This window comes from Trachemys scripta, chromosome 20, assembly GCF_013100865.1.
Source record: "Trachemys scripta elegans isolate TJP31775 chromosome 20, CAS_Tse_1.0, whole genome shotgun sequence".
Lineage (NCBI taxonomy): Eukaryota > Metazoa > Chordata > Testudines > Emydidae > Trachemys > Trachemys scripta.
Genome location: NC_048317.1, coordinates 5,508,892 through 5,532,900, shown reverse-complemented (window position 1 = coordinate 5,532,900; position 24,009 = coordinate 5,508,892). Strand labels below are relative to the sequence as shown.

The following is a 24,009-nucleotide window of genomic DNA, read 5'->3' as shown; positions in this document are numbered from 1 at the left end:
GCCAGCACTGGCCCCTCCGGCCACGTCAGTCTATTCATGAAATTACCAACCTTCGTCCTGAAACTAACTGGGTTAGTTTCCTTGTGACCTTCACATCTATGGGTCTCTGCAACTAGCAGGGAGCTGCTGTTTTGCCTAGTGGTGGAAATAAAAGGCACAGACCCTCTTAAACTCAGAGGACCCAAACCCCTTCATTCCTACAATGCGGGGCAGGTCGGGGGAGAGAAACTGGGACATTATATCTTAACCCTCTCATTGCCGGCTCTCCTAGATTGGTCAGCACGCGGCTGCCTCTTTCTATGTGTTTGTGCCCTGGTTCTGATTGGGGCCTCTGAATTCTATTGCAATGCAGATAAAAATAAGGGCACCCACCACTGTTGCATGGGCCTCTCTGTCTGTTTCAGAGTCGTCTGGGCCAGGGTTGTCCCTTCTGAAGTCACTAGAGGGTGGATTTGCAAAGCCTGTTTTTTTCTGGTATACAAATCGATAGCCAGGAGGGGCAGACTTGTCTCCAAGGGCCAGATTTTCAAGGGTCTTTAGATGCCTAAAAGTGCAGCTAGTCACCTGGTGAGATTTTTTTTTCAACATCACCTTGAAATCAATGGGAGTTAAGGGATTTTCCCAATTCTATTAGGTGCTTATCTGCACCTTTAGGCTCCGAAATACCTTTGCAAATCTGGCTCAGAATGGTTAATAATTAAAATAATAACTGTATGTGCAAAGCCCCTCTTCCCCTGCTCCCTGGGGCCCCGGCCAAATCGCTCAGGGCACTGTCAGAAATGAGTAAAATGTCTCTGAAATGTACCGAAAAGCAACAAGCCTAGAGTAAAGCCATCTGCATCAAGCGCCAAGCAAAGGGCCCGATCCTGAGGCTCCCCAACTCAGGCGCCCAAAGATGAGAAGTGCAAAGGGGATCCTAAGGGAGGAAGAAGGGGTGGAGGGAAAGGTCTACACGTGGATCCTGCAGGAAGCATGCCATTGGGGGAGCCAGAAGGGGTTCACTGGGGTTTGGAAGGGCAGGGGGAGGGATCGGGGCATTTGGCGCAATGGGGCATTGCCTGCTCACTGGGGATGCAGTGGTGAGGTTTCTGAAGGGTGTGCGGTGCCAGAGCACTGACACCTTTCCGCCTGAGGCTCAGGGAGGGTGCCGGGAAGATAGGCCAGACCTGTGAGTAATCAAGAACTGACCTGTTCTCTGGGCCCAGCCACTCTGGAGAGACGCACCGTCCCCGGTGTGGGATTTTGGTGCTATTTATACACTGAATGTAGCTGTGGCTTCTTCTTGGGACTCACCCCCTGGAAGCCAGGGTGGGGGAGGAGGGCAGTGGCTTTTGACGAGCAAAATCCTGTGGAGCATTTGGACAAAGCCTGCTCTAGTCTGGAGAGGTACGCAGGGTGAGCGTCACCTCCAGACTGGTGTGGTCACGTGCAGCCCATGCAGGATTCTTCTCATCTCAGTCAGCCAAGTAACCCTGTAGCACTGCTTAGGGATAGCTCATCGGAGGGCTAACGATGCACCTTTATTGGCAGTGGCTCCACTATGTGAACCTGGAACCTGAGGCCTCCTGAGGGCTCTTTGCAGCACTGAAAGGCTGTTTCTCTTTTTGGGGCTCCTGAAGCAGTGGTTCAGACATTCAGAGTCCTGGTGTCTGTTGCTGCCATCCCATCCCTTAAAGCAGGACTGAAGCACTAAACTGCACTTCGTTCCAATGCAGGCAGCCCCCTGAAACTAGCCAGCCCAGATCAAACCCGCATTTGCCCCAGTGTCCTCGTGTTTAACACGCCGGCCCTTGGATAAGAAGTACGAGTGAAGCCTGGGTTGTGAGACGCCTTGTTACCCCATCAGACAGGTCACATTCCAACTCGGGTCATTCTGCTCCCCCTAAATTCCTCCCTCTTGTTTCAACTGACTAGAGCTTTCTTCTCACCCGGTCCTAAGCTGGTGCATTGTGTTCTGTCCCACAGCTGCCGCATCCCACCCCAGAGGTGGCTGCCCTTCAAGGCAGGATGGAGCGATCCCTTTAGGTCAGCAGTTCCCAAACTAGCCCACTGTATGGCTCCCCTCTTAAAGTTCAGATACTTTTGAGCACGAATCCTGGTTCTAATCCCTGGGGCACCCAGAGAACTTGGTGGCAGAGCAGATGGATATTAGAGCAGCATGCGGAGAAACCCTGGAGACACAACTGTTTTACTGCAATGGGCAGGTGGTGCAGCTGGGATACACCCCCTAGCTTGCATGTGCTTAGTTCCTCCTGGCCTGCAGCCCCCGTTGCTCCAACCTCTCCAGCTCACTTTGCCCTTCAGTTCCGTCCCTTCCCTGGGTGTTCACTGCTCCTGCTCTGTCAGTTTTTGAATGACTGTTACATTGGATCCGGTTTGAATTGTACACCAAAGAAGTGGCTCGGCAGCAGACCTGAGTCCCTGTGTGACAACCCAGATGGGGAGAGGAAGCTGTCTGGAGACTGGCCCCTGCCTGGATAGAAATCCTCCAGCAGGGCAGATCTGCCTCCAGTCTTGGGGACTGACGATTCTCTGCTGTGGCGGAGAAGGCACCTGGATGTGCTTCGCGGACCATCCATCCGGCGCTCAGGAATGGAAGGTTCTGCAGAAGCCCAGGATGGTTCCTGTTTATAATGATCTCTTGTTTCCCTAGGGTGACAAAGGCCCGCCAGGCGCTGCCGGGACCCCGGTAAGTGTGCCACCAGCTCTCCGACATGCTTTGGTTTCCACGCCTTTTCAGGACGTTGCCTTTAATTTTTCCCAATGCCTATTTTAAAGGGCTCCAAGGGGGAACCAGGCGTTCCAGGTCCGGACGGGCCCCCGGGGAAGCCAGGCATTGATGTGAGTACAATCCCATTCTCTTCTCACGGCTGCTTACTAGATGACAGAGTTGCTTCTTGTTCTGCGCCTTCGACTCGTTGTTCCAGACTTCCCTGTTCACGGCTGTGCTTCATGAACCTAGCCCTCGTCCTAAGCTTCCAGATCCCATCTAGGGTGACCAGATGTCCCAATTTTATAGAACAGTCCTGATTTTGGGGTCTTTTTCTTATATAGGCATCTATTACCCCCCAGCCCCGTCCGGATTTTTCACACTTGCTGTCTGGTCACTCTAATCCCATCCCATCCTCAGGGATCCTGTCATGTGCATGGGATGCAGGGGCTGGGGTCACAGATCCGCCTGGCTTATATATGAATATTCACAAACTGGATTCCAACCGCAAGGCTAAGGGGAAGAGGGTCCTGATGGGAAATGTAGTCTTTACAGCTGATCTCAGAGGAGGAAACGATCCTTCCTTCACATGGCGGGGCAGGAGGAGGCGGGATGGGTGTAAAAAGTGGTGGGGGTTGATCATTGTTGGAGGGGAGTTGTTGGTGTTTGGAGCACCACCCATAGGCCAGCGAGGAGACTGTACTGGGGAGCAGAGACTTGCCATGGCTCCCACCTGTATGACCTGTGGAGGGGAGACCTGCAGAGAGGGGAACATGCAGTAGAATGGTTGAGCCCGACGGCGAGCCCCCGGGGCCATCACACGGGCGGAGTCAGCGCTCTCTGAAACAGCGCTCGTCCCGAAGGCGGGAGGGCCGGCTCGATAAACAAATAGCCCAGAGGGTGCTTTATGTTTCCAGCCTTGCTCAGCTTATGCAAAGGCAGCTGTTTGTCCACAAGGCTTCGCTCATGTGCTTCAGCACCCACCTGAAGCCTCCCTGGTGCTCCAGTCATTCACCCGCTCACAGCTCTGCCAATGCTCAGTCCCAACCTGCAGCAGCACGAACCTCGGCTAGTCCACGCCTGCCTCCCCACCCACCTCAGTTCTACCCGGGCACCTGCGTCCTGTCGTGACGGCCCCCTGCTATTGCAGCCCTGGGCTCCCCGCTCCCCAGCTCTGCCAATGCACCTCGATCCTGTCCTGCAGTCCCCTCGACGGTTCCGCTCCTGGCCTGTCCTCTCATTTCTGCCACGCCCCTCGGTCCTGCCTTGCAAACCCCTCTGAGAGCGACCAGGGGCGGCGAGCTGTGCCGTACTGTGCAGTGCGTTTACAGCCTGGGGAGGCTGCAGCAGACCCCAGGGAACGCGTTGGGTTGGGGGAATTGAAGCAGCCGCAGAGCACAGTGAAAGCGGAGAGGAACGGCTGGTGCTCCGCCCACTGGGCCAGCTCGTCACTTTGTGCTAGACCCTACGTGGGGCCATCGGGTAGATGTCCGGTGGCTCTGAAGTGATGCAGCCCCCCCCCACATGAGGCCCCCAGATCATTAGTGGGCGAACAGAGGGCTGGGAATTCTCCAGCTGAAGGTCTTTAATCTGAGTGGGATCTTAGGCCAACTCTGAGCTCTGGCAGCGGGATGAGGAGGCATTTGGCTGGGACTCATTGTACTGAATCTGAGCCTATGATTGCACTCGGTGCTGTTGGTTATTAACTCTGTCTGGAGCCGAAAAGGCCCTTGAGAGAACCGAGAGGCGTCTTCTGACGCAGAGTCGCTTCCCACAGTGCGCCGGGGCTCAGCCCTGCATACGGCTAAAACCCTTTGGACCCATTTCTGTTGCCCCCAAATGCCTTTGTGCAGAAGCTCAGGGTGCCAGTATTTGCAGTGAGAAATCCAGGCTGACTGGAAGCTTCTCTGGCTGCTGCTGGTTACTAGCCTCCCCTCCCCAATCCACCTGCAACCCGGCTGCTCCCTAAAAGGGCACATGGTCTCATGAGTTCCCCGTACAGGGCCTGGTCTAGTACCCCCTGAAATCAGACATCAGAGAGCATTGGATCAGGGTCAGAAACCCCCAGAACATAGAGGCACCAAGTACCAAGCCAGCCTGCAACACGTATTTCTCTAACCACAGCTGCTGTGATAGGCCCCGATTTGGATCTCAGTGACTCCAGTGTAAATCCACTGGAGTCACTCCCAATTCACACTGGAGTAAATGAGATCAGAAGCCATCCCAGAGGCTTTGTCTGCGCCGGCAAAAATGGGATCAGTAATTCTCCAGCTCCTGAGACGTAGCATCAGTAGGAGTAGTAGTGTAGACAGGACTCAGGGGTTCACTCACATTTTTATCACTGGGTCTTGGGGCTCACAGGGGCTGTTCATAAGAACTGCAGGGGTTTGTGGCTTTAAAAATGCTTTAAGGACTGAAGGAAAAGTGTGTGTGTGGAGGGTGTGCACCGGTTTGTGTGGTGTCTGTGTGTAGAATGTGTCTAAATACAGGGATGGATGTGCTGGGGAGGTGGGTGTATCTATGTGTCTGAGAGCATGTTGATGGTTTATGGTGTGAGCAGGGCTGAGGGTGTTTGGGATAGAAGGCATCGGCCTGGGTGTGTGGGGAGATGGCTGGTGCTCGAATATGTGCATTAGGTGTTTGATTCAGCTTGGAGGGGTACTGAGGGGAGTTTGTTGTTGGGGGGCAGGATAAGTAGCTAGAAGAGGTGTGTGTGTGAATGTGGGACATGTTGTCTGAGCATGGAGTGTCGAGGGGTGTTTGAGTTTGAAGCATGGGTGTGTATCTCCGGAGGGCAGTTGTGTTTGTGGCTGAGAGGCAGAGCTATACAGACAATTACAGACAGGCAGAAACACAGTGAAACTATACAGTCCTATTTGTTTTATATATTTTTTTGCAATTGGAATCGATTTCTTAAACCTGTTGACTTCAATTCATGCCTTCAATAATAAATGAATAGAATAATAAACCTTATTACAACAATGTTTTATTCATCCAGACTAATCTTCCCGCTACGGATCTCAATTATTAGAATAAAGTAGAAGAGAATTGGTCTGAATACAGAGTCTTACATATTCGCTATGTCAGGGTGCTTTACAAAGAGCTAGGAATTAAACCTTGCAAAGAGCGTGGCTCAAACAGTCAGGGGTAGATATGAAAACCTCCTTAGAGTGAGACAGATTCAGATTTCAGTGGCCCATGCTGGTGTAACTGAGATGCAACTATGCATATTATTACATCTGTCTGTCTAGTTATCCATCCATACTCACAGATCTATCTAGCCCATCTCATTGCAGTATCTGAACACCAAGTACATGTTTATCTCAATAACAACAGACACTTGATTTGATTATTTTTCGAACGTTTATTTTATATCCTTTTCGTTCCCTGTGCTGTGGAGGAGAGGGGACCTTTGGAGCTGGGCTGGTTTCTTCACTCTGAGGACTGATCCTGAAACCCTCAATCCCAAAAATAATCCTTGCTCCCGGAGGTCTGTAACTTCCTCTCATCTGTCCTGGTGATGGCACTGAAATTTAATTCTCTGGTCTCAGTGACTGTTATATCCCATCTCCCTTCATAAATAGGAGCTCCCCACTCATCCGAAAATACACACACACACACACAGAGTTATAAGGAATTCTGTTTCAGCATGGAGACTAACAGCCTCATTTTCAATACAGGAATTATGTTGATGGCAAGTCATTTGCTGTGTGTTCTCTGCCTGATCCTGCAGCCCTCACTCAGGGGAACAAATTCCCGCGAGCAAGACTCCAATCTCATTCATAAAGTGGTGTAAATCCAGAGTAACTCCACTGATTTATGCCAACATAAATGAGGTTAAAATTTGCCCCAATGATTTCACTGGGATTATTCACATGACTGACACCTGCAAGCCAAGCCTGCTCATGTTTGGTGCCTTCTTTGATGTGGATAAATATTCACTAAGGTCTCAGTGCAGGATGCAGCTGAGTAACTCCCACGTGGGATGTGAATACAGCACTCCCGAGGGCAAAGTCCCTGCGCTGAGACCTGGCCCACTGAGCTTGTCATGGGCAAATGCCAAAACAGCTGAAATCCGTGGCCATGTCAACATTACGTGGCACTGCAGCTGTGCCGCCAGACCGGTGTAGCGTAGGTGTGTCGATGGATGGGGTTTCTGTTATTGTTGCTGTAATTAATTTACCTCTCCAAGAGGCGGTAGCTGGCTCGATGGAAGAATCCTTCTGTCTCCCTACCTGTGTCTACACTGGGGGTCCGGTCAACCTAACTACGGCGCTCAGGGCACGAGGGAGGCTAGCTAGGTCCATCTAATTTTGGCTTGAAAAGAAGGAAGCCTTGATGGGCAGTAGCAGTGGCATTGCTAAGAGGCGGGACGGTGGTTTGTTCCCTGTGTTTCCTGGCACCGCAACTTAGCTGTTGGGCAAAAGCGGCATTTCAACGTTTGCTGCCTCTTGTCTTCAGAACAGATGGACGAGCCCTTAATAGCTTGTTAATAACCCATCAAGCCAGGTGGCTAAAACAACCCCAGCATGATTCCAATTGCGTGGAGAGCCCAACTGGATGGAAAGTGACAGGGAAGGGTCTAATATTGAGATTCACTGTCTGCCATCTCTCCTCCCGCAGGGCTTGACTGGCGCGAAGGGGGAACCAGGGCCACTCGGGAGGCCAGGGACTAAAGTAAGTGACTGGTGTTCGTCTCTTAGGCTCCAACTCCAGCGCTGCCTTGTCCCTTCCTCGAGAGGAGATGGGCGTGGAAGGGGGAGTGATAGGAAGGTGGTGTGATTGGGGTGGTGAGTTCTGTTGGATGGATGCCCAGTTTGGCCACTTACTGGGGTCAGGGAATATTTGGGATCTAGTCAGGTGTGTCCAGGCCCTCAGCGGGCGTAAAACGGCGCAGCCTCATGGATTCCACCTTTGCCTCAGGCCAGGATCCTGGGCTGAGACCAACACAAAGGTGAGATAAGAAGCCACCCTACTCATTGCACCGAGAGGCCCCACTCGGGATCGGGCCCCATTGCCCGGCCCGGTACATGCCCAGAGTAGGAGACGTCCCTGGGGATGAGCGACGAGCCTGTCGACAGGTGGGTGAGGAATGATGGGGGTGAGCTTTGGTGCTCCCAAGAGCAAGGGCTTGATTGCACCAGTGAGATGGGGGCCAATGAACAGAGAATCTCATTGATTTCAACGGGAGCTGACTCCGATCCAGAGTGAGACCGGTCCTCCGCTCCGGTGCACTGTTAATTGTTATTATTACAATAGCACCGAGGTTCCCTAGGCCTAGCCATGGAGCAGGACCCAGGCGCTAGGCCCTGTGTAAACACACAACAAAAGGACAGTCCCCACCCCAAAGAGCCGATCGTCTGCACCGCTCTGCTGAGGCCAAGGGAGCGATGCTGATTTCCGCCCACGGAGTGGAGCTGGATGCACGTTTTTTTAATGAATAGTTTTTCTGAAATCCGATAATTCCCCCTGTGCCCACGTCCCATTTCCCACCCTGATCTAACATTGACTCTCTTCTTCTGCACTGCCAGGGCCAGCCTGGACTGCCAGGGCCACCGGGACTCCCCGTGAGTATCTGCTTGTGTCATGTCAGCTGGTCAAAGAAGTCTATTGTTATGGTCACAAATCGGCCTGAGCCTGGGACTGGGAGCCGGGGAACGCCTGGGTTCTAATCCCAGGCTCACTCTGTAGACGTGGGCAAGTCAACAAACCCCTCTGTGCCTCAGTTTCCCCCACGGGTAGGCTCACACGGACCCACCTTGCCAGAGGAAGGATTGCTACAGGCTGTCCCTGTGCCTCACCCCTGAGCTTAGAATGAGAGGGGGTTTCAGTGTCCATGGACCGTCCAGTCTCTGGCCTGCCTGCTGAGAGGGCCAGTCAGAGGGCTGGCCAGTGCTGGTGCCAGTCAGAGGGGTGGTTAATGTGCTGTGAGCACTTGTCTCCTGGAAACCAGGCTGAGACCCCCAGCAGGTTCTTGCAGCAGAGGTGGCAGGCTGGCCCCTGTTGCTCTGTGCAGGTCGTATTGGCCACACGAGCTGTCCAGACCTCTGTGGATTTGTCCACTAAACACTCTTCCCCTATCACTAATGTGGCCTTCATTGAGGGAGATCACACTGCCGCTACCATTCCATGAGCTGGTGCCTTATAAGCGGTCAGACATCTTTCGACAGAGATCCCAGGGGGACCCACGGCAGCTGTCCCGTGCAGTGCCCCCAGTTTGGCGAGAACATTGGATCCCCCGGTACCTCTGAGATCCGTGCATGGAGGGACCCTCAACATGCAGATCTCCCCCTCCAGCAAGGAATAGGGGGCTGTAGGGAAGATCAAGGAGCAGGCAAGCCAGAAGAGATGCATATTGTTCCCACTCTCGCCCTGTAGAGTTTTTCCCCCAGAAAATTAACACAGTCCTGGGCTGTGTTCGGTCTGAGAGGAAGGATGTCCCAGTGACTAGGGTGTTAGCCTAGGACACAGGAGACCGGGTGTCCATTCTCGGCTCTGCCACCAACTCTCTGTGTGACCTTGAGCAAGTCACTTAGTCCTTCCGTACCTCACTTTGCCATCTGTAAAGTGGAGACGATAGCCCTTCCCTACTTCTCAGGGGTGTAGGGAGGGTAAATACATTGAGGGTGAGGTGCTTGGATGTTATGATAGGGCCAGCTGAGTACTGAAGATAGCAATTGTACTTCCTGCGTAGTGGCAGGTCAATGAAATTGAAGCCAGTGGAATCGCTCTGTAATGGGGAGCAGGGTTTGCCCATGTCCTTTGCTCTCCTATAGAGTGAGAACCGGAGTCTGACCCCCCTGTGGAGTCACCGCTTGTCTCCCCCAGCCCCAGGTAGGCAAAAGGGCTGTTGTGTTTTCTCAGCTGTTGGCTCCGAGTCAGAGAATTTCAGCCCATTGGAACGTTCTTTTTGTTTCAGGGCCCTGGACTGGCGGGACCTCCTGTAAGTGCCGTGCTGCTGGAGTTTGGTTTGTGTCTTTGGCTGGGACCGGGTGGGGGCAGGATTGAGTTTTAAGTCAAAAATCCTCAGCAGCTTGTGAGTGGGGAATTTATCTGCTCGACTCCCATTAGCATCAATCCCAGTCCTGTGGCTCTCCCCTGCCTTCCCATGGGAAAGATTTAACCCCTGGTATCCTAGTCTGGGGCTTCACATTAATAACGGGATCAGAGAGGAGTCCCTGGAACAGTGAAAATACAGTCACGTTAACCCTCTCACTGCTGGCCCATTATCCACTAAAATCAAAGCAGGGCAAGGATATGGCTGTTGCATTCAGCAGGAGATGGCCCCGTTATGCCCATTCTACCTGGGTGAAACAGATACATTTAGCATCACAGCAGCTAAGTTCCATCTGGAGATACCTGTTGCCCTCGGTAGCAGAGCAGGTGCTATCTACCTGCCTGTGGCTGATACACACAGAAGGCACCACCTACCTGCAAGCGTCTGAGTGAACCGAATACATTCAGTCCTAGGCAAAGGGCTCAAATCTTCTTGTGCAACAGCCCTTTGCTCTCTGAAAGACCCCCTGGCAATGGATATTGTTTCCTATCACCAGCACATTTTGAAATCCACCAACGTGTTTAATGAATGACTGTCTCCTTTTTCCAAGGGGCCAGCGGGTCAGGTTGGACTTCCTGGGGAAATCGGAGTCTTGGGAACTAAGGTGAGGAAGCACCTATCGGCGCATGCCCCGGCTTGTTTCCTCTGACCCTACCTAGGGATGAGCCAGATTTTCAAAGGGGTTGGTTGAGCCCCTGCTGCCGTCAAGGTCAGTTCTGGCTGTGGGAGCTCAGCCCCTGATGGAAAGACTCCTGCTGTGATGGCCCTCTCAAATAGCTGGCCTCAGGGGGCTACTTGTTTGCCGCTAAGCGAGTTACTGCTTCAGTTCAAGAAGTGGGGGGCCCTGCATTTGCTGCTGAAAGTCATGGGTTCAAGCCCCATGGATGACCGAGTTAGTGCAGCCTCCATGCTATTCAGCCCTCATCAGGGGTACTGCATTGTTCCCCCTGACCTGACTCTCTTAGTAACGGCAGCCTTTTGCATGTTAACTTTATTTTGGGGTTGCTTCTTTTCAGGGTGAACCTGGACCTGATGGACCACGAGGCCCCCCAGGTCCCCCTGGGAAACCTGTGAGTATTAACCCATCTCCCCTGGAATTTCTCCTCTGGGGTCCTTGCATGAAGGGTGGATTAAGGGAGAGTCCTTGATCTAGGCCCCGGGATTGGACAGAATCCATATGCAGCAGAAAGTCAGAATCAGAACTGCAAGGGGTGGTTAAGGGCCTGATCCAGGGAGGCACTCAGCACCCCAGTCAGGCCTGTAATGCACGGCTGAACCCTGCTCAGCAGCCACCTGCATGGGGTGGAGATGACCTGAGCTAATTCAGGCTCATGCTTCAAGGTGTAAAACTGATCTCTGTGAGGGTCAGGAAGGAAACCTTCCTGTGTGCAGCCCCTCTGGAACCTCAGGAATTGGGCACTGCCTTAGGCAGGCTGCTAGAGTCTTTGTGGCATGGCGAGGAGCAGGATACCTGGCTAGACTTTTAGCTGGGACGAAGGGAGGTGGGTTAGTGGGTTAGATGGGGCCAGTGGTTGGGTCTGGTCTGATTAAACCCTCTTCGTTTAAACTGTGGACAAATCACAGCAAGGTCTGTGTTTTACCCGTCAGCGATCAAGGCTAATACGTGGGCTTTGGACTAGATGTGAGCTGCGTGGTTTCCCAAGGCACTATTTGCAGATGCAAATGCTCCAAGGGCTGTGCCATGGGCCAATGGTGGGCAGCTGGCAGCCAGGACTCCTGGGTTCTATTTACTGCTCTGAGAACACAGGGTGTCTTATGGTTAGAGCAGGAGAAGACGGGCAGGCAGGACTCCCAGCATCTATTCCCAGCTCTGCCAGTGACTCACTGTGTGACCCTGGATATGTCGCTTCCCTGCTCTGTGCCTCAGTTTCCCCATCTATAAAGGCAGGCGCGGTTTATCCACCTCTGTAAGCTGTGTATTGTTCCTGTTACGTTAGGGCACCTGATGGTTTTATTTCATTCCAGGGCCCCCCAGGACACATCCAAGTGGGGGAAGGCAGTGCTGATTTCTCGGTAAGCACTGCAGTTACATTAAGCTTTTAACAGCCCCTCCCAGCGTAACAGCAGCTGGGAAATGCCTTAACAAGTGTCATTTGGTAGCAGGGAAGAGATGTTTTGCAGCAACGTCTAGTGCTCAGACCCCTTCAGAGCTGCAATGTTCCCTGCACTGGCTGCCCCACTCTTTGAAACGCCTGTGCCGCTGGGAGCCAAGGTGACACTCACTGGGCCATCAGCGCTTGCAGCCTTTGGGTCTCATCCTGCTCTGACCTCTGGGAGCAAATTGTATCTGCCAGCTCCTGCCTTTCCCTTCATGTGCTGCATGCGGATGCTTGCCCTTTGGACTGGTGTACAGAGCCGAGCTCCCCTTTGGGGCTGGCATGTCCCCATAGGGCAGCACCCTAGAGATGCCAGGTCCCCTTTGGGCTGCTCATAGAACCGGGTCAGGCCCTGCTGTGGGGGCTGACAGTGCGACTGGTCCCCTGGGCTGGGTTTACAGAGCCAGGGCTGAGCCCCTCAGAAAGCTCTGTCTGTCCCTACGGAGCCGGCTCTGAGTTGCCCCAGCTGCATGGGCTGCCCCCAGTCCCTTAGTCGCTGGCAGGTGGCTGGTTATACAGCTTGGGTGTGCCCGTTGTAACCAGGCAGTGGCTCCCTGCCTTCCTTCTTGTCCTCACTAGGGTGGGCCTCCTCCGACCCACAGGCAGACCCATGCCACGCACAGCGGGGGAATATTTACTTCCTGGGGGGTATTTCTCATGATGACTGCCTGGCTCTCTGCACTCCCCCAGCCCTGTTATTGACTCGTGGTGAGATCTCTCCAAGGGTCCCAGTCCGAAGGCCAATGAAGTCAGTGCCAGGACTTGTTGATTTCAGTGGGAGGCGATGGCAGGTCTGCCAGTCTGAGGGTGAGGGCTGCGGATCTGTGGCTCAGCCTTCCCCTGTCCCCCTGCCTGGGATCGCCCCCACCTCCCTGGTCCCATCCTACGTTGCATTCTGCTTGTGATTTCATGGAGCGGCACAGGCCGCCCCCCGGAAGGAGACAGGCAGGGAGCTTCTCTCCAGAGCTGCAGGCGGGCTCAGAAGGACGTGCAGGGCATTTGCTCTGTGCTGTGCTAATAATACAGAGCTAGGAAGGCCTGGAATTAAATGCCTCCAAGAGGCAAGTGACTCTACAATTTCCCTCAAGGGCTTCATCGGGCCAGGCCAGCGTGGGTGCTCAGTGCAGGCTCCACAGCCCAGCTCCACTCAATGCCGCTTCTCTACGGCCTAATATATTGCTTTCTGATTAAAACGAGCCACTTTTCTTTCTCCCACCCACTAGTGTCCAACCAACTGCCCGCCAGGGCCCAAAGGCCCCCAGGGACTTCAGGGACTGAAGGTAAGGTGACAACACCCCTGCCCCAGGCGTTGAACTGGGGATCTCAATGCAGCAGCCTTTAGTTCTTGAGCTGTTATTTGGATTACTGCAGCACCTAGGTGCCCGCATTGTGGACCGGGACCCCACTGAGCTAGAGCGCTGTATGGACACAAAGGGTCTCATGGGTCTGCTTCTCCTTCCGCTTGGAGACCGTAGTGGACGCATGACCTGCTATCCGGGATCCGGCCCCTACCGGCTAGTGTGTTACACGGAGGACACAGGCTCGGGGACTTTCCCTCCGCACTCCTGCCAGCCCCCACCTCCAAATCGAAGAGCGGTTCCCAAAGAGTCCAGTGCTTCTGCCCAGCTCCCCAAGCCCGGCTGGCTGTGCACAGCCCCCTCCTGGCATAGGTGCTGGAGCTAGGGGTGCTGCCGTGCCCCCCGGCTCGAAGTAGTAACAACAACCCAAATTACATGGTTTCCGCCTTCAGCGCCCCCACTATATAAATTGTTGCTAGGTAAAAGAGTCTGCGGGGGTGAGCTGTCTACTGCTGCCCTCTGTGGTCCTCGGCTGCCCTCTGTTGTCCTCGTGGATGGAAGGACGTGGTGGGCTGCAGCAGGAAAATGCCCCCCCTCCCCCAGCGTCTGCCTGTGTGTGCAAACGCCCTGCGGTACCTGCCCGTGTGTGCGTGATACCCCACACCCGGGGGATTTACAGGGCAGACGCTGAGCGCGCCACCAGGGGAACCGCTTTGAGTGTGGGACTCGGGGGAGCCTTAATTGTGGTTTCTTTTCTCCTTTAGGGACACAAAGGCCGCCCCGGTGCCCTCGGGGAATCTGGCAGACAGGGCAGGCCGGTGAGTAGAGCTCCCCTTATTGGGCGTCCCAGTCAGATGGAGAAGGGTTGGTGGGGGAGGAGAAATCTCTGCTCTCCCCTGTGTGGAGATGAGATGGGGGTCTGGAGGGAAAGAGAGACCGAAGGATGGAGAAAGTAAGGATGGGTGGGGAGGGAAGAGAGGAGGCATGAGGAGAGAAAAGCACCAGGAGAGAGAGGGAAGGGGATACTGGGGGTTAGGAGGAATAAGAGCAAGGGATAGGGGAAAGAGAGGGATCCCTGCCCCAGGCTTGCATCCGGAGGGCCAGTAAATGGAACTGGAGCTTCCCATAGTGTTTCCCAGGCTGCCTGCTCTTCCCCGCGCTGAGTGACTGCTTGGAGATGGGCTCTCCATCCTCCCCAGGGTATTCAAACCCTATCCCCCACCACCGTCCCTCCCAGGGTCCCGCGCGGGGGGACAGAGGGGCTCTGGGCGGTTTATACCTCAGCGGCCAGGGTCTGGAGCCAGCTCACAGAGCCTTCCCTGCACTGACATCTCTCCTCTCTCCTGCTCCCCTCAGGGCCCCCTGGGCGACATGGGCATTTCCGGAGAACAAGGCATCCCCGGCCCTCCAGTAACGTATTTACTTCTATTTACCGTTCTTATCGCTTAGTGCTTTGGACCTAGACTCACGGCCCGGGGGATTCATGTATTTGTCACACTAGGTGTTTAGGGAGCACCCTCCCCCCCCCGAATCCCTCCTCTGAGTCCGGCCCAGCTGCTCCCCACAGTCTGACCCATCTCGCTGTTAGGGGGTTAGTCTGCCTCAGGCTCCCTTGGCCCTCTGGGGCGGTGCTTAGGGATTCCGCAGCCCATTCAAGTCCTGGGACACAGGGTGGAGCCAACAGAAGCCCCACTCCCTGGAGAGGGCGGGGCCACCGAACCCAGAACTTCGCTGATTACAGGAGACAAAGGATGACAAAATGAGGATGTAGGTCACGGGGTCAGAGCAAGGGATCCCAAGAGGACAGCAACCACAGCGCCCACTGCCATGAGACGGAATCGAAGGAGTCAGGGTAGGGCCCAGAGGAACTCTACAAACAAGGGACTGGAAAAAAGCCCATAGCCACAGAGAGCTCCCCCGTCCAGCTTCCTCCTCCAGGATGGGCGTGTGGCCGTGCCGGCCAGGGCCAGGAGGGGCCGAAGACGTCTCGAGCAGCCCTGGAGTCTGAAGTCTTCTCACCTAGCACAGTGAGAAGAGGGGAGGTTCCCACACACAGTGTGTGTCACCGAAACACCTCCAGCCCCGCCCTGGGGAGAGGAAGGACGTCAGGCTCTGAGGTCTCTGCAGTCCTTGGTCTCTCTGCTGAGCCTACGACCAAGGGGCAAAGGGATAGGCACTGGGCTGGGAGTCAGGACGTCTGGGTTTTATTCCTGGCTCTGCCACTCTCAGGCAGTGGTTACCCTGGGCAAGTCTCTTCCTCCCTCTGGGGCTCATTGTCCCCCACTCTAACATGGGGATAAATGGCACTGACTCTGCTGTGTAAAATGCATTGAGATCTATGGCTAAACGGTGCTGTAGAGACGCTGTGTGTTATTAGTGCTTCGCTGTCCAACAAGGAGCCAGATTCCTTTCTTATTAGTTCATCTCCCACTCGTTTCATCCAAGCTCCTGAATACTAATGCCGTCTGTTCGCTGCCAATCCAGGACAGATCTGAGCCAGTGTCTTGGCAGTGACAGGCTTTGTAGCCAACTATTCATCCCCCCGGAGCCATCTAGTTTGCTTTTCCTTGATTAAAAATAGAGTGATCTGTACTCCTCTGAAATACGGTGGGCCCAGTTCTGAGCTCAGATACACCATTGAAGTTAATGGAGGTGCTCTGGATTTATGCCAGTGGAACAGAGATCAGAATCTGGCCTTGAGAGGACTCTGCCTTCCCCCTCTAACCAGTGAGGCAGATGGAAGTGAAATGCGTCTCAGAGCCAGCTGATAACATATTGCTCCCAATGTAACACATTCGCGGCATTTGCATTTGTCACTGTGCCGCACACCACCACCACAGCATATTCTCCTGCTCCAAATATACAGGGTCCTGCCACTTTCATTAAAGGAGAATCTCTGTCTGCAGTGTAGGCCCCCTGACACATAGCTGAGATGTTCTGATTCCATTCAGTAGAGGGCAGTGGTGCATATGGCCAGCAGCCAGTGCATTGCAATGTTTCCCTGTATCCTGTCATCTCTGATGCTTTGCTCTATAAAGAATGCAGCAGAGCAACTCAGTTTACAAAATAGAATTTGCAAATCCTTTATATGACCCTTCCTTTCCTAAATCTTGTGGGTTTTTTTTTAGCAAGCAAGTTCCTCTCACTACCTGTGTAAAGAAGACAGGAATGTATCATCCTGGTTATGTTGTTTACAACCAGGGAAGAAATGTGCACTACCAGCCTGTATTTTATATGACCAGTAAATGGAAAATCAATAGGCTTAATTTTCCAGCTATAGTGTAGGAGGTTATTTTAATCTCCCATGAAATTGATTGGAAAGAGTGATTCATCATAGAGGTTGGGTCTGAGCACAGACCTGAAAGCCAGGAACTCTTGCGTTCTGCCTCTGATCCTGGCACTGAATCCCTCTGTGAGCTGGGAGAAGTTGCAAATCCTCTCTGTGCCTCAGTTTCCCCCAGCTAAAAATGGGGATAATAACACCTACTCTCAGCGGGGTTGGGAGGATTAATTAATTCATGATTAATTAGCACTTTGAAGAGGAAAAGTAATTAATAGGCCAAATCCTTCAGTCCTGAGGCAGGCAAAATCCCTCTGAAATCAAGTGGGAGCTTTGCCGGAGTAAGGACTGCAAGCTCTGATCCATTAATAATAATAAACTGACAGCCAGGAAGGGGCATGGGTGGAAATTGGCAGCACTTGTGGGGCATGGAGGGCTCAGCCAGTGTTTCATAATTAGCACAAAAATAGTATTTTCCAATAACACTTCTAAAAAGAATCACTTTATTCCTGGGCAGAGGGGGTTCTGCAGAGAGACACCCTGTTTTGGGTGCAAGATCTGACCAATCCTGACTAATCTTGCTTCTTTTCTTGCTTTCACAGGGTCCCCAGGGCCTGAGAGGTTACCCTGGCATGGCGGGACCAAAGGGCCAGACGGTAAGCACTCCAGGGAGGTGTTACACAGCTCCCATGCTTTGCTGTAAGGAATGGATCCCTAGGGATGGAATGGGGTCTGGTGATTAGAGCAGGGTGATGGGGTCTGGGAGTCAGGGCTCTGCTAGCTCTGGGAGGGGCGTGTGATCTAGTGGTCAGAAGAGGGGACGTGGAGTCAGGAATGTTGGGGGTCTGTTCCCAGCTCTGCTGTGTGGTCTTGGTCGAGTCCCTTCCCTGCTCTGTGCCTCAGTTTCCCCATCTGTAAAATGGGGGTAATGACCCTGACCCATAGCAGGGGGTGTGGCACAGAGTGTTATCATCATCATCATTGCTTGTTGCTGAACTCCCAGCCTTCAATACCCTTGTGAGCGTCACTGACATCCATGTTTGAGAGCATCGGGGGGAAGGGAATTCACACGCCGACCCGGCTCCTATGTGCTGGGACGGACAGTTCATAAGATGTCAGTAATCTAAACTTGTGCTCTGCTTCGCAGGGTCCCCATGGCTATAAGGGAATGGTTGGGGCTATTGGAGCTGCTGGCAGGCCGGTAAGTCCTTTCCCCTCTCTCCCTGGGCTGCTGCAATGCTTGTATGGATGTGTCAGATCACGTCCCCCCCAGCATCCAGGGGGAGCATCTGTGCAGCCCTGTCTGACTCGCAGAGAGCCCCGTTGTTATCCTCCCAAAGGGTAGGTCCTACCATGGCGAGTGAAAGCTCAGGGACACCCGTGCAGAATAAAACCAAGATCCCCAGCCTGGAAAAGCCAGGCCGGGTGCGTTTTCTGACACCATCGACTGCCCCTGAAGTGCCAATTCCTTCCAGAGTATCTGTCCCAGTGAAGCGTCTGTGAGTCAAATCCTTCGCTCGGCTACACCTGTGCAAACCCTTTGAATCCGCTGGCCTAAATCGGAGCAACATTCATCCCCGTCTGTGTACATTGTTACAAGGGGGGTGAGTTTAAATAAACAGGCTGCAGTGTGGCCTAGTGGATGGAGCACTGGCCCGGGGACTCAGGACACCGGGGTTCTCTCCTTGGCTCTGCCTCTGGCCTGTTGGGTGAGCTTGGAGAAATTGCTTCACTGCTCCCTGCCTCAGTTTCCCCATCTATCAAATGGAGGCGATGATATTGACTTCCTTGGAGATCGGCTGATGAAAAGCACCTCGGTCTTGTTGTTAAATATTAGCCCTTGTTCTAGCTGATCACCTGGCATTGTCTACACTCTGCGATGGATTGTGAGGCAGGGCAGGCCTGTGGCCTGGAACAGTCCTGTTAAGCCTTTGCGTATTTCCCTTCTCCCGTAGGGCGAGGAAGGCCCTAAGGGGCCCCCTGGTGGAGCCGGCGAGAAGGGAGACATGGTAAGTAAACTGTTTCATTGATGCGTGGAAAGGTACGTCCTAGAGGGAAGCAGTTTAATGCGCTTCATACGTCACCTGTGGTCAGATGTGCCCCCAGCCCTGGTGTTCCAGACCTGCTCCTCACGCATGGCTCTGCCAAATGCCCCTCTGTCCTAACCCCAGGACCCCCGTGCTATTGCAGTCTGGGCTCCCCCAAACTGCTCTGCCAATGCACTCCCAACCCCGAGCTGCTATTCCGTCAAGCGCCTCTCCCGAGCAGAGTGGTGGATCATTCTGGGATATGGACGAATATCCAGTAGGGACTCCTCTGCCGTTCCTAAGCCCAGCTCATTTCACAAGCCAGGGGATAGAGTCCTGATTCCAGCTCTGCTGGGTGGAGGGTCAGTTAATGTACCTAACACAGCCCTGCTCTCATGGATACAAGCGACATGTAACTCTGTGGCCAGACTTGGCTCCAGGACAAGAAAGGAAACTGTCTCTGTCAGGAAGTTGGTGGCTTCACATAGCTTTCCAAAAGCTGCTGAGTGTTTTCCCTGAATGGAGAGGCTCTCGCAGCTCCAAACCCCTCTGGCCCTTCCTAATACCCCTACAACTCATGGGGCAGAAATGGACCTGAGAGGTCCTGCAGATTGCAGTGCCCCTGCCCTGCCCCCACCCGCCCATTCCCTCAACCTGATTCAAGGTCTTCGCCACAGCGTGATCAGAAATGCCATCAACTCACATCCCATGCAAACAGGATTAGGGGATTAGAGGACCCCCGGGGGTAAAGTCCAGACAACAGAGGAATCAAAATAAAGATTTGTGCATTTGAAATTGCTCCAAGTCACCTGACTTCCTTCACTACCACCCTAAGTGCTGCCTGCGCGAGTAGCTTGGGAACGCCATGAACTGCAGCTCCCAGATGTTCAGTTTCCTATTCTTGCAGTCCTGTAGGCTCCAGGCCTCCAAAGTGAATGGGTGGGTGGGTGGTGGAGGGCTGGGAGAATTGTTACCCACCTAACCCCAGATCAGTCCAGTCTCCCCTCCTTTCTCACCGCCTGCGACCCAGCTGTGCTGTGACACCTCCCCTTGATTCTGCACGAGTTAACACTCCCCCTAAAGACGGGGCGCAGAACCTACCACCTGATCCACTAGGGTTGTGTTGATGTCCCCAGCGGGGCCGGTGCTACCATTAAGGCGAACTAGGCAGTTGCCTAGGGCGCCAAGATTTGGGGGCTCCAAAAAGCGGTGCCCCCAATTTTTTTTACAGCATTCCTGGGCTGGGCTGCCGGCTGCATGCTGACATGTGCAGCTCAGACTCCCTCTCCCAGCGCAGCAGCCGCTCCACTTCTCCCACTTCCCAGGCTTGCGGCACCAATCAGCTGTTTGGCGCCGCAAGCCTGGGAGGGGAGGAGAATTAGAGCGGGGCGGCGTGCTCGGGGAGGAGGCGGAGCAGAGGTGAGCTGGGGTGGGGAGCTGCTGCACGGCTCCCCGGGCCGGGGGGTGGGGAGATGATGCGGGGGGGGAGGGCGCAAGGTGGAAGTTTCGCCTAGGGCGCGAAACTTCCTTGCACCGGCTCTGGTCCCCAGGACTCCAGAGCCAAGAGGGATGGTAAAATAATGCTTGTTCTCCTTTTGTTAGGGTGCCCGTGGCTTCCGGGGTCCCCAGGGATCAATGGGCCCCAAAGGGGATAATGTAAGTACATCATGTCTCTGGATTCAGGCGGAGAGCCTTAGCATGAGCATCTCGCTGAAGCAGTGGGGAGAGAAGGAGCTGGGCCGGGGACTCTGGGATGGAATGAATCCAGAGGAAGGAGCGTTTTATTATCCTCTCCTCTGCACCCATCCATCCATCAGAGCCCTCTCCTCTGGCTGCTCGGCAGAGACTCACTGGGTGCTGCTCTGAGCCCCATTCTGCACGGCTCCTACCCACTTACAGGGCTCGCTCCCAGAAGCCCCTGCATTTGTCCTCTGCTCCGTGCTGGGCAAGGGCCTCGCAGAGATCCCCCTGCCCATATGGCTGCACCAGCCTCTCTGGATTCAGGGGTGAAGCTCCTCTGTTGGACCCGATTTGCTTCTCTTCCAAGGGGCTTGGGGTTCCCCCTCTCCCCGCCTGCCCCTCTGCTCCCCTGCATCACAACCTGCAGCCACTTGGATCTCTCTGTTTGGGGCTGTCCTCTGTCCTGTCCCGCTCCCTGCGAGCTGCCAGCGAGGGGGGCAGAAAGGGCGTTGCTATAAGGTGGTGTGGTCACGCCTGCAGCAAAGGCAGCTGTCCCCAGATCCCCTCTTCGTGGTCCCCCTGGCTTCTCCACTGGAAGGTTGGCACGTCTGGGCTTCCGAGCAGATTGGTCCTAACCCGTCCCTGCCCCCCGGCAACATTCTCACAGCGACCGTTCCTCCTCCTTTGCAGGGACTCCCTGGCATCGACGGTAAAGACGGCACCCCCGGCATCCCTGGCGTGAAGGTGAGAGGCCAGGAGGAGTTCGGGGTGGGGGGAGAGATTGGGTAGGACCAGGATGTCTCCAGTCGCTCCTCCATACTTCCCAGTGTCTCTCTTTGCCCCTGTACAGATCGGACAGTCAATTCCCCTGCTCCTTGTTAGATTCCCTGTGGCTGGGATCAGGCAGCCCCAGCCCCCCCCGAGTCTCTTGCCATGGCAGTGGGGAATGAACGTGCACCCTGTGTCAGTCGAGTGCTTGCTGGAAACCGGGGCGCTTGGCCAGCACAACAGGGCACTGCTACTCCTGGGTGCAGAGAGAGGGCCAGCACCCTGGGCCAGGATCTCTGCATCTTTGACCTTGGCGTGTGCCATGGGGATTGCCATCATTGGATGGATGCTGAGGCTGCACATGGATGGTTCCCAAGAAAGCGCCCCCAATTTCCCCCATTGGTGACCTCAGATTGGGGTCACTGCAGGTGGGGTTGGGTGTTTATAGGGACCCAGAGTTTTCTGCGGAGATGGGAGTGCCTCTACCACCTCCTCTGTGGGGCCATTTGAAATGAGGGGCTGCCTGGGACACTCGCCTATAACTGCCACTGCATGCTCCTGCCCCTTTGCATTGCAAACTCTCCCACCTTGGGGCGCTCTCCTCTCATCCTGTTTGGAGCAGCAGAGGCTCTCGGGCCTTATTCCCAAATCAGCCCCTGTGCGCTGTGCTCTGCCAGCCCCCAGTCGCCTCCAATTGCTTTGTTCTTTGTTGCCTCCCAGTAACGACTTGTCATGTCCCTTGCAGGGGAGCGCAGGGCAGCCCGGCCGCCCCGGGTCACCGGGCCACCGAGGATTAGCCGTAAGTATCGGAGCACAAGAGCCACCCCTAACCAGACAGGGTTATCTCATTTCACCTGCGGCTGACATCCCGTAACTGCCTAAGCTGCCAATTTTGGACCCAGATCTGATCTCTCCCTAATCCAGCGGTGCTCAAATACGGCCCACATCTAGAGTGAGCTCCCACCCGAATGGTTCCTCCATCTCTTCTGGTGCAGATGTTGGCATAGTCGATAGTTGGATTTCCACTTGTTTCACTGCCCTGAGATTTCAGTCCCATCATTCTTAGCTGCTTCACCTTCCTCAGACGTCTGTGCACTTTGACCCTGAGTCCGCTCTCACTTGCACTCAGTGTAAACGAAGACGAACTCGGCCAACGTCAGTGCAAAACTAGTGTAAGTCAGATCAGAAGGCACTGCCCTCAGTGGAGTCCCTCCTCATTCACACACAGTGCAAGTGAGAGCAGAATCAGGTCTCAGTGGAGTCACTTCTGATTTACATGCCTGTGAAAGGAGAATCAAGCCCTAGGTTGAGACTAGCTCAAAATTTGGCCTTGAATTTTGATCAGGGGTAAACTGGTTGAAATCTTTGTCCAGAACTTGAACCAAACGTTTCTAGAAGTCTAAAAAAGTTCAATTTAACTTTTTCATCCTCATTTTTGCAACTGCTTTTGTACTTCTGGATGGCGTTGGAGACTGGAAGCGGAAGTGGTAAGATGCTGTGAGAGAAAAGCTTTCTTGTGGCATCTGCGGCCCATTCTGTTTCACCTTTATCAAAAGGCCACCTGGGTTTTGTTGGGTCCCTGGTTGTCCAAGACAGAATTCGTTGTACAGGAAGGCTTGTCTCAGGAGATTTCAGCTCAAGGGGTTTAGAGAAGACTCTGAACTTTTGATCTTATTCAACCCAAGCCTTCTGAGATTTGCCCATCCCTGTGTTTGGCTTCTCACATCTTTTGCCGACTTTTGGCTTCTACACCCTGTGTACTCTATACATTAATCCAATCCTTAATCCTGCAGGGGGCTGGACTAGGTGACCTCTTGAGCCCTCATTTCTGTGAGTCTGTGATTCCTGGAGGCTGTAATAACCCTGCTGCCCTGCAGGCTGAATTCCATTGACCAGCACTGAGGTCCTGTAAAACAGATACTTCTCTTCTTTCAACGGGGACCTCAAAGTTGCCAGGACTGTGTCTCAGGAATTGCCAATCCAAAATGCACATTACGTCCGGTCACATATGTCATAACTAAAAGGGAAGGGTAACAGCCCTCCTGTGTACAATACTATAATCCCTCCTGGCCAGAGACACCAAAATCCTTTTACCTGTAAAGGGTTAAGAAGCTCAGGTAACCTGGCTGACACCTGACCCAAAGGACCAATAAGGGGACAAGATACTTTCAAATCTTGGTCGGGGGAAGGCTTTTGTTTGTGCTCTTTGTTTTTGGGGAGAGTTCGCTCTTGGGACTGAGAGGGACCAGACATCAATCCAGGCTCTCCAAATCTTTCTGAACAAGTCTCTCATATTTCAAACTTGTAAGTAACAGCCAGGCAAGGCGTGTTAGTTTTATCTTTGTTTTCTCAACTTGTAAATGTTCCTTTTGCTAGAGGGTTTACGTCTGTTTGCTGTAACTTTGACCCTAAGGCTACAGGGGGTTCCTCTGGGCTCTTTGAATTTGCTTACCCTGTAAAGTTATTTTCCATCCTGATTTTAGAGAGATGATTTTTACCTTTTCTTTAATTAAAAGCCTTCTTTTTAAGAACCTGATTGATTTTTCCTTGTTTTAAGATCCCAGGGGTTGGATCTGGACTCACCAGGAAATGGTGGGGGAAAGGAGGGGGGATGGTTAAATTCTCCTTGTGTTAAGATCCAAGGGTTTGGATTGGTGTTCACCAGGAAATTGGTGAAGAAGTCTCTCAAGGCTACCCAGGGAAGGGAATTAGCACATTGGGAGTGGTGGCAGCAAAAGTAGATCTAAGCTGGTAGAGAAGCTTAGAGGTTTTCATGCAGGTCCCTACATCTGTACCCTAAAGTTCAGAGTGGGGAAGGAACCTTGACAACATACAAGCAGTCACTAACCTGATTTTTGTTTCCCCAGGGTTTGCCAGGCCAACCTGGGGCCAAAGGCGGCCCAGGAGTTAAGGTGGGTGAAAAGAGCCTCCATGCAGCGTGCTGGTACTGTCAGCCTCTCTCTTCAAATGATTATGTCCATCTGTATGGTCTCTGGAAGTTATGTCTGTACATCTCTAGAGGCTATGATGGCATCCTTTATGCACACGGGAACAAATGGACCAGTAAATATA

The 24,009-nt window shown here is 53.6% G+C and overlaps 1 protein-coding gene across 1 annotated transcript in view; it reads left to right on the top strand.

The window, feature by feature from the left end:
* The window catches only part of COL9A2 (collagen type IX alpha 2 chain), a 41,849-nt gene that overhangs the window by 2,941 nt on the left and 14,899 nt on the right, over positions 1 to 24,009 (top strand). The window contains exons 3-20 of the mRNA XM_034754244.1: positions 2,654 to 2,689; positions 2,779 to 2,841; positions 7,334 to 7,387; positions 8,242 to 8,277; positions 9,630 to 9,653; positions 10,318 to 10,371; positions 10,784 to 10,837; positions 11,754 to 11,801; positions 13,108 to 13,164; positions 13,947 to 14,000; positions 14,539 to 14,592; positions 17,065 to 17,118; positions 17,610 to 17,663; positions 18,418 to 18,471; positions 20,092 to 20,145; positions 20,860 to 20,913; positions 21,683 to 21,736; positions 23,805 to 23,849. Coding sequence (XP_034610135.1) covers positions 2,654 to 2,689; positions 2,779 to 2,841; positions 7,334 to 7,387; positions 8,242 to 8,277; positions 9,630 to 9,653; positions 10,318 to 10,371; positions 10,784 to 10,837; positions 11,754 to 11,801; positions 13,108 to 13,164; positions 13,947 to 14,000; positions 14,539 to 14,592; positions 17,065 to 17,118; positions 17,610 to 17,663; positions 18,418 to 18,471; positions 20,092 to 20,145; positions 20,860 to 20,913; positions 21,683 to 21,736; positions 23,805 to 23,849 — 903 coding nt within the window. The remainder of the gene's footprint in view (positions 1 to 2,653; positions 2,690 to 2,778; positions 2,842 to 7,333; positions 7,388 to 8,241; positions 8,278 to 9,629; positions 9,654 to 10,317; positions 10,372 to 10,783; positions 10,838 to 11,753; positions 11,802 to 13,107; positions 13,165 to 13,946; positions 14,001 to 14,538; positions 14,593 to 17,064; positions 17,119 to 17,609; positions 17,664 to 18,417; positions 18,472 to 20,091; positions 20,146 to 20,859; positions 20,914 to 21,682; positions 21,737 to 23,804; positions 23,850 to 24,009) is intronic.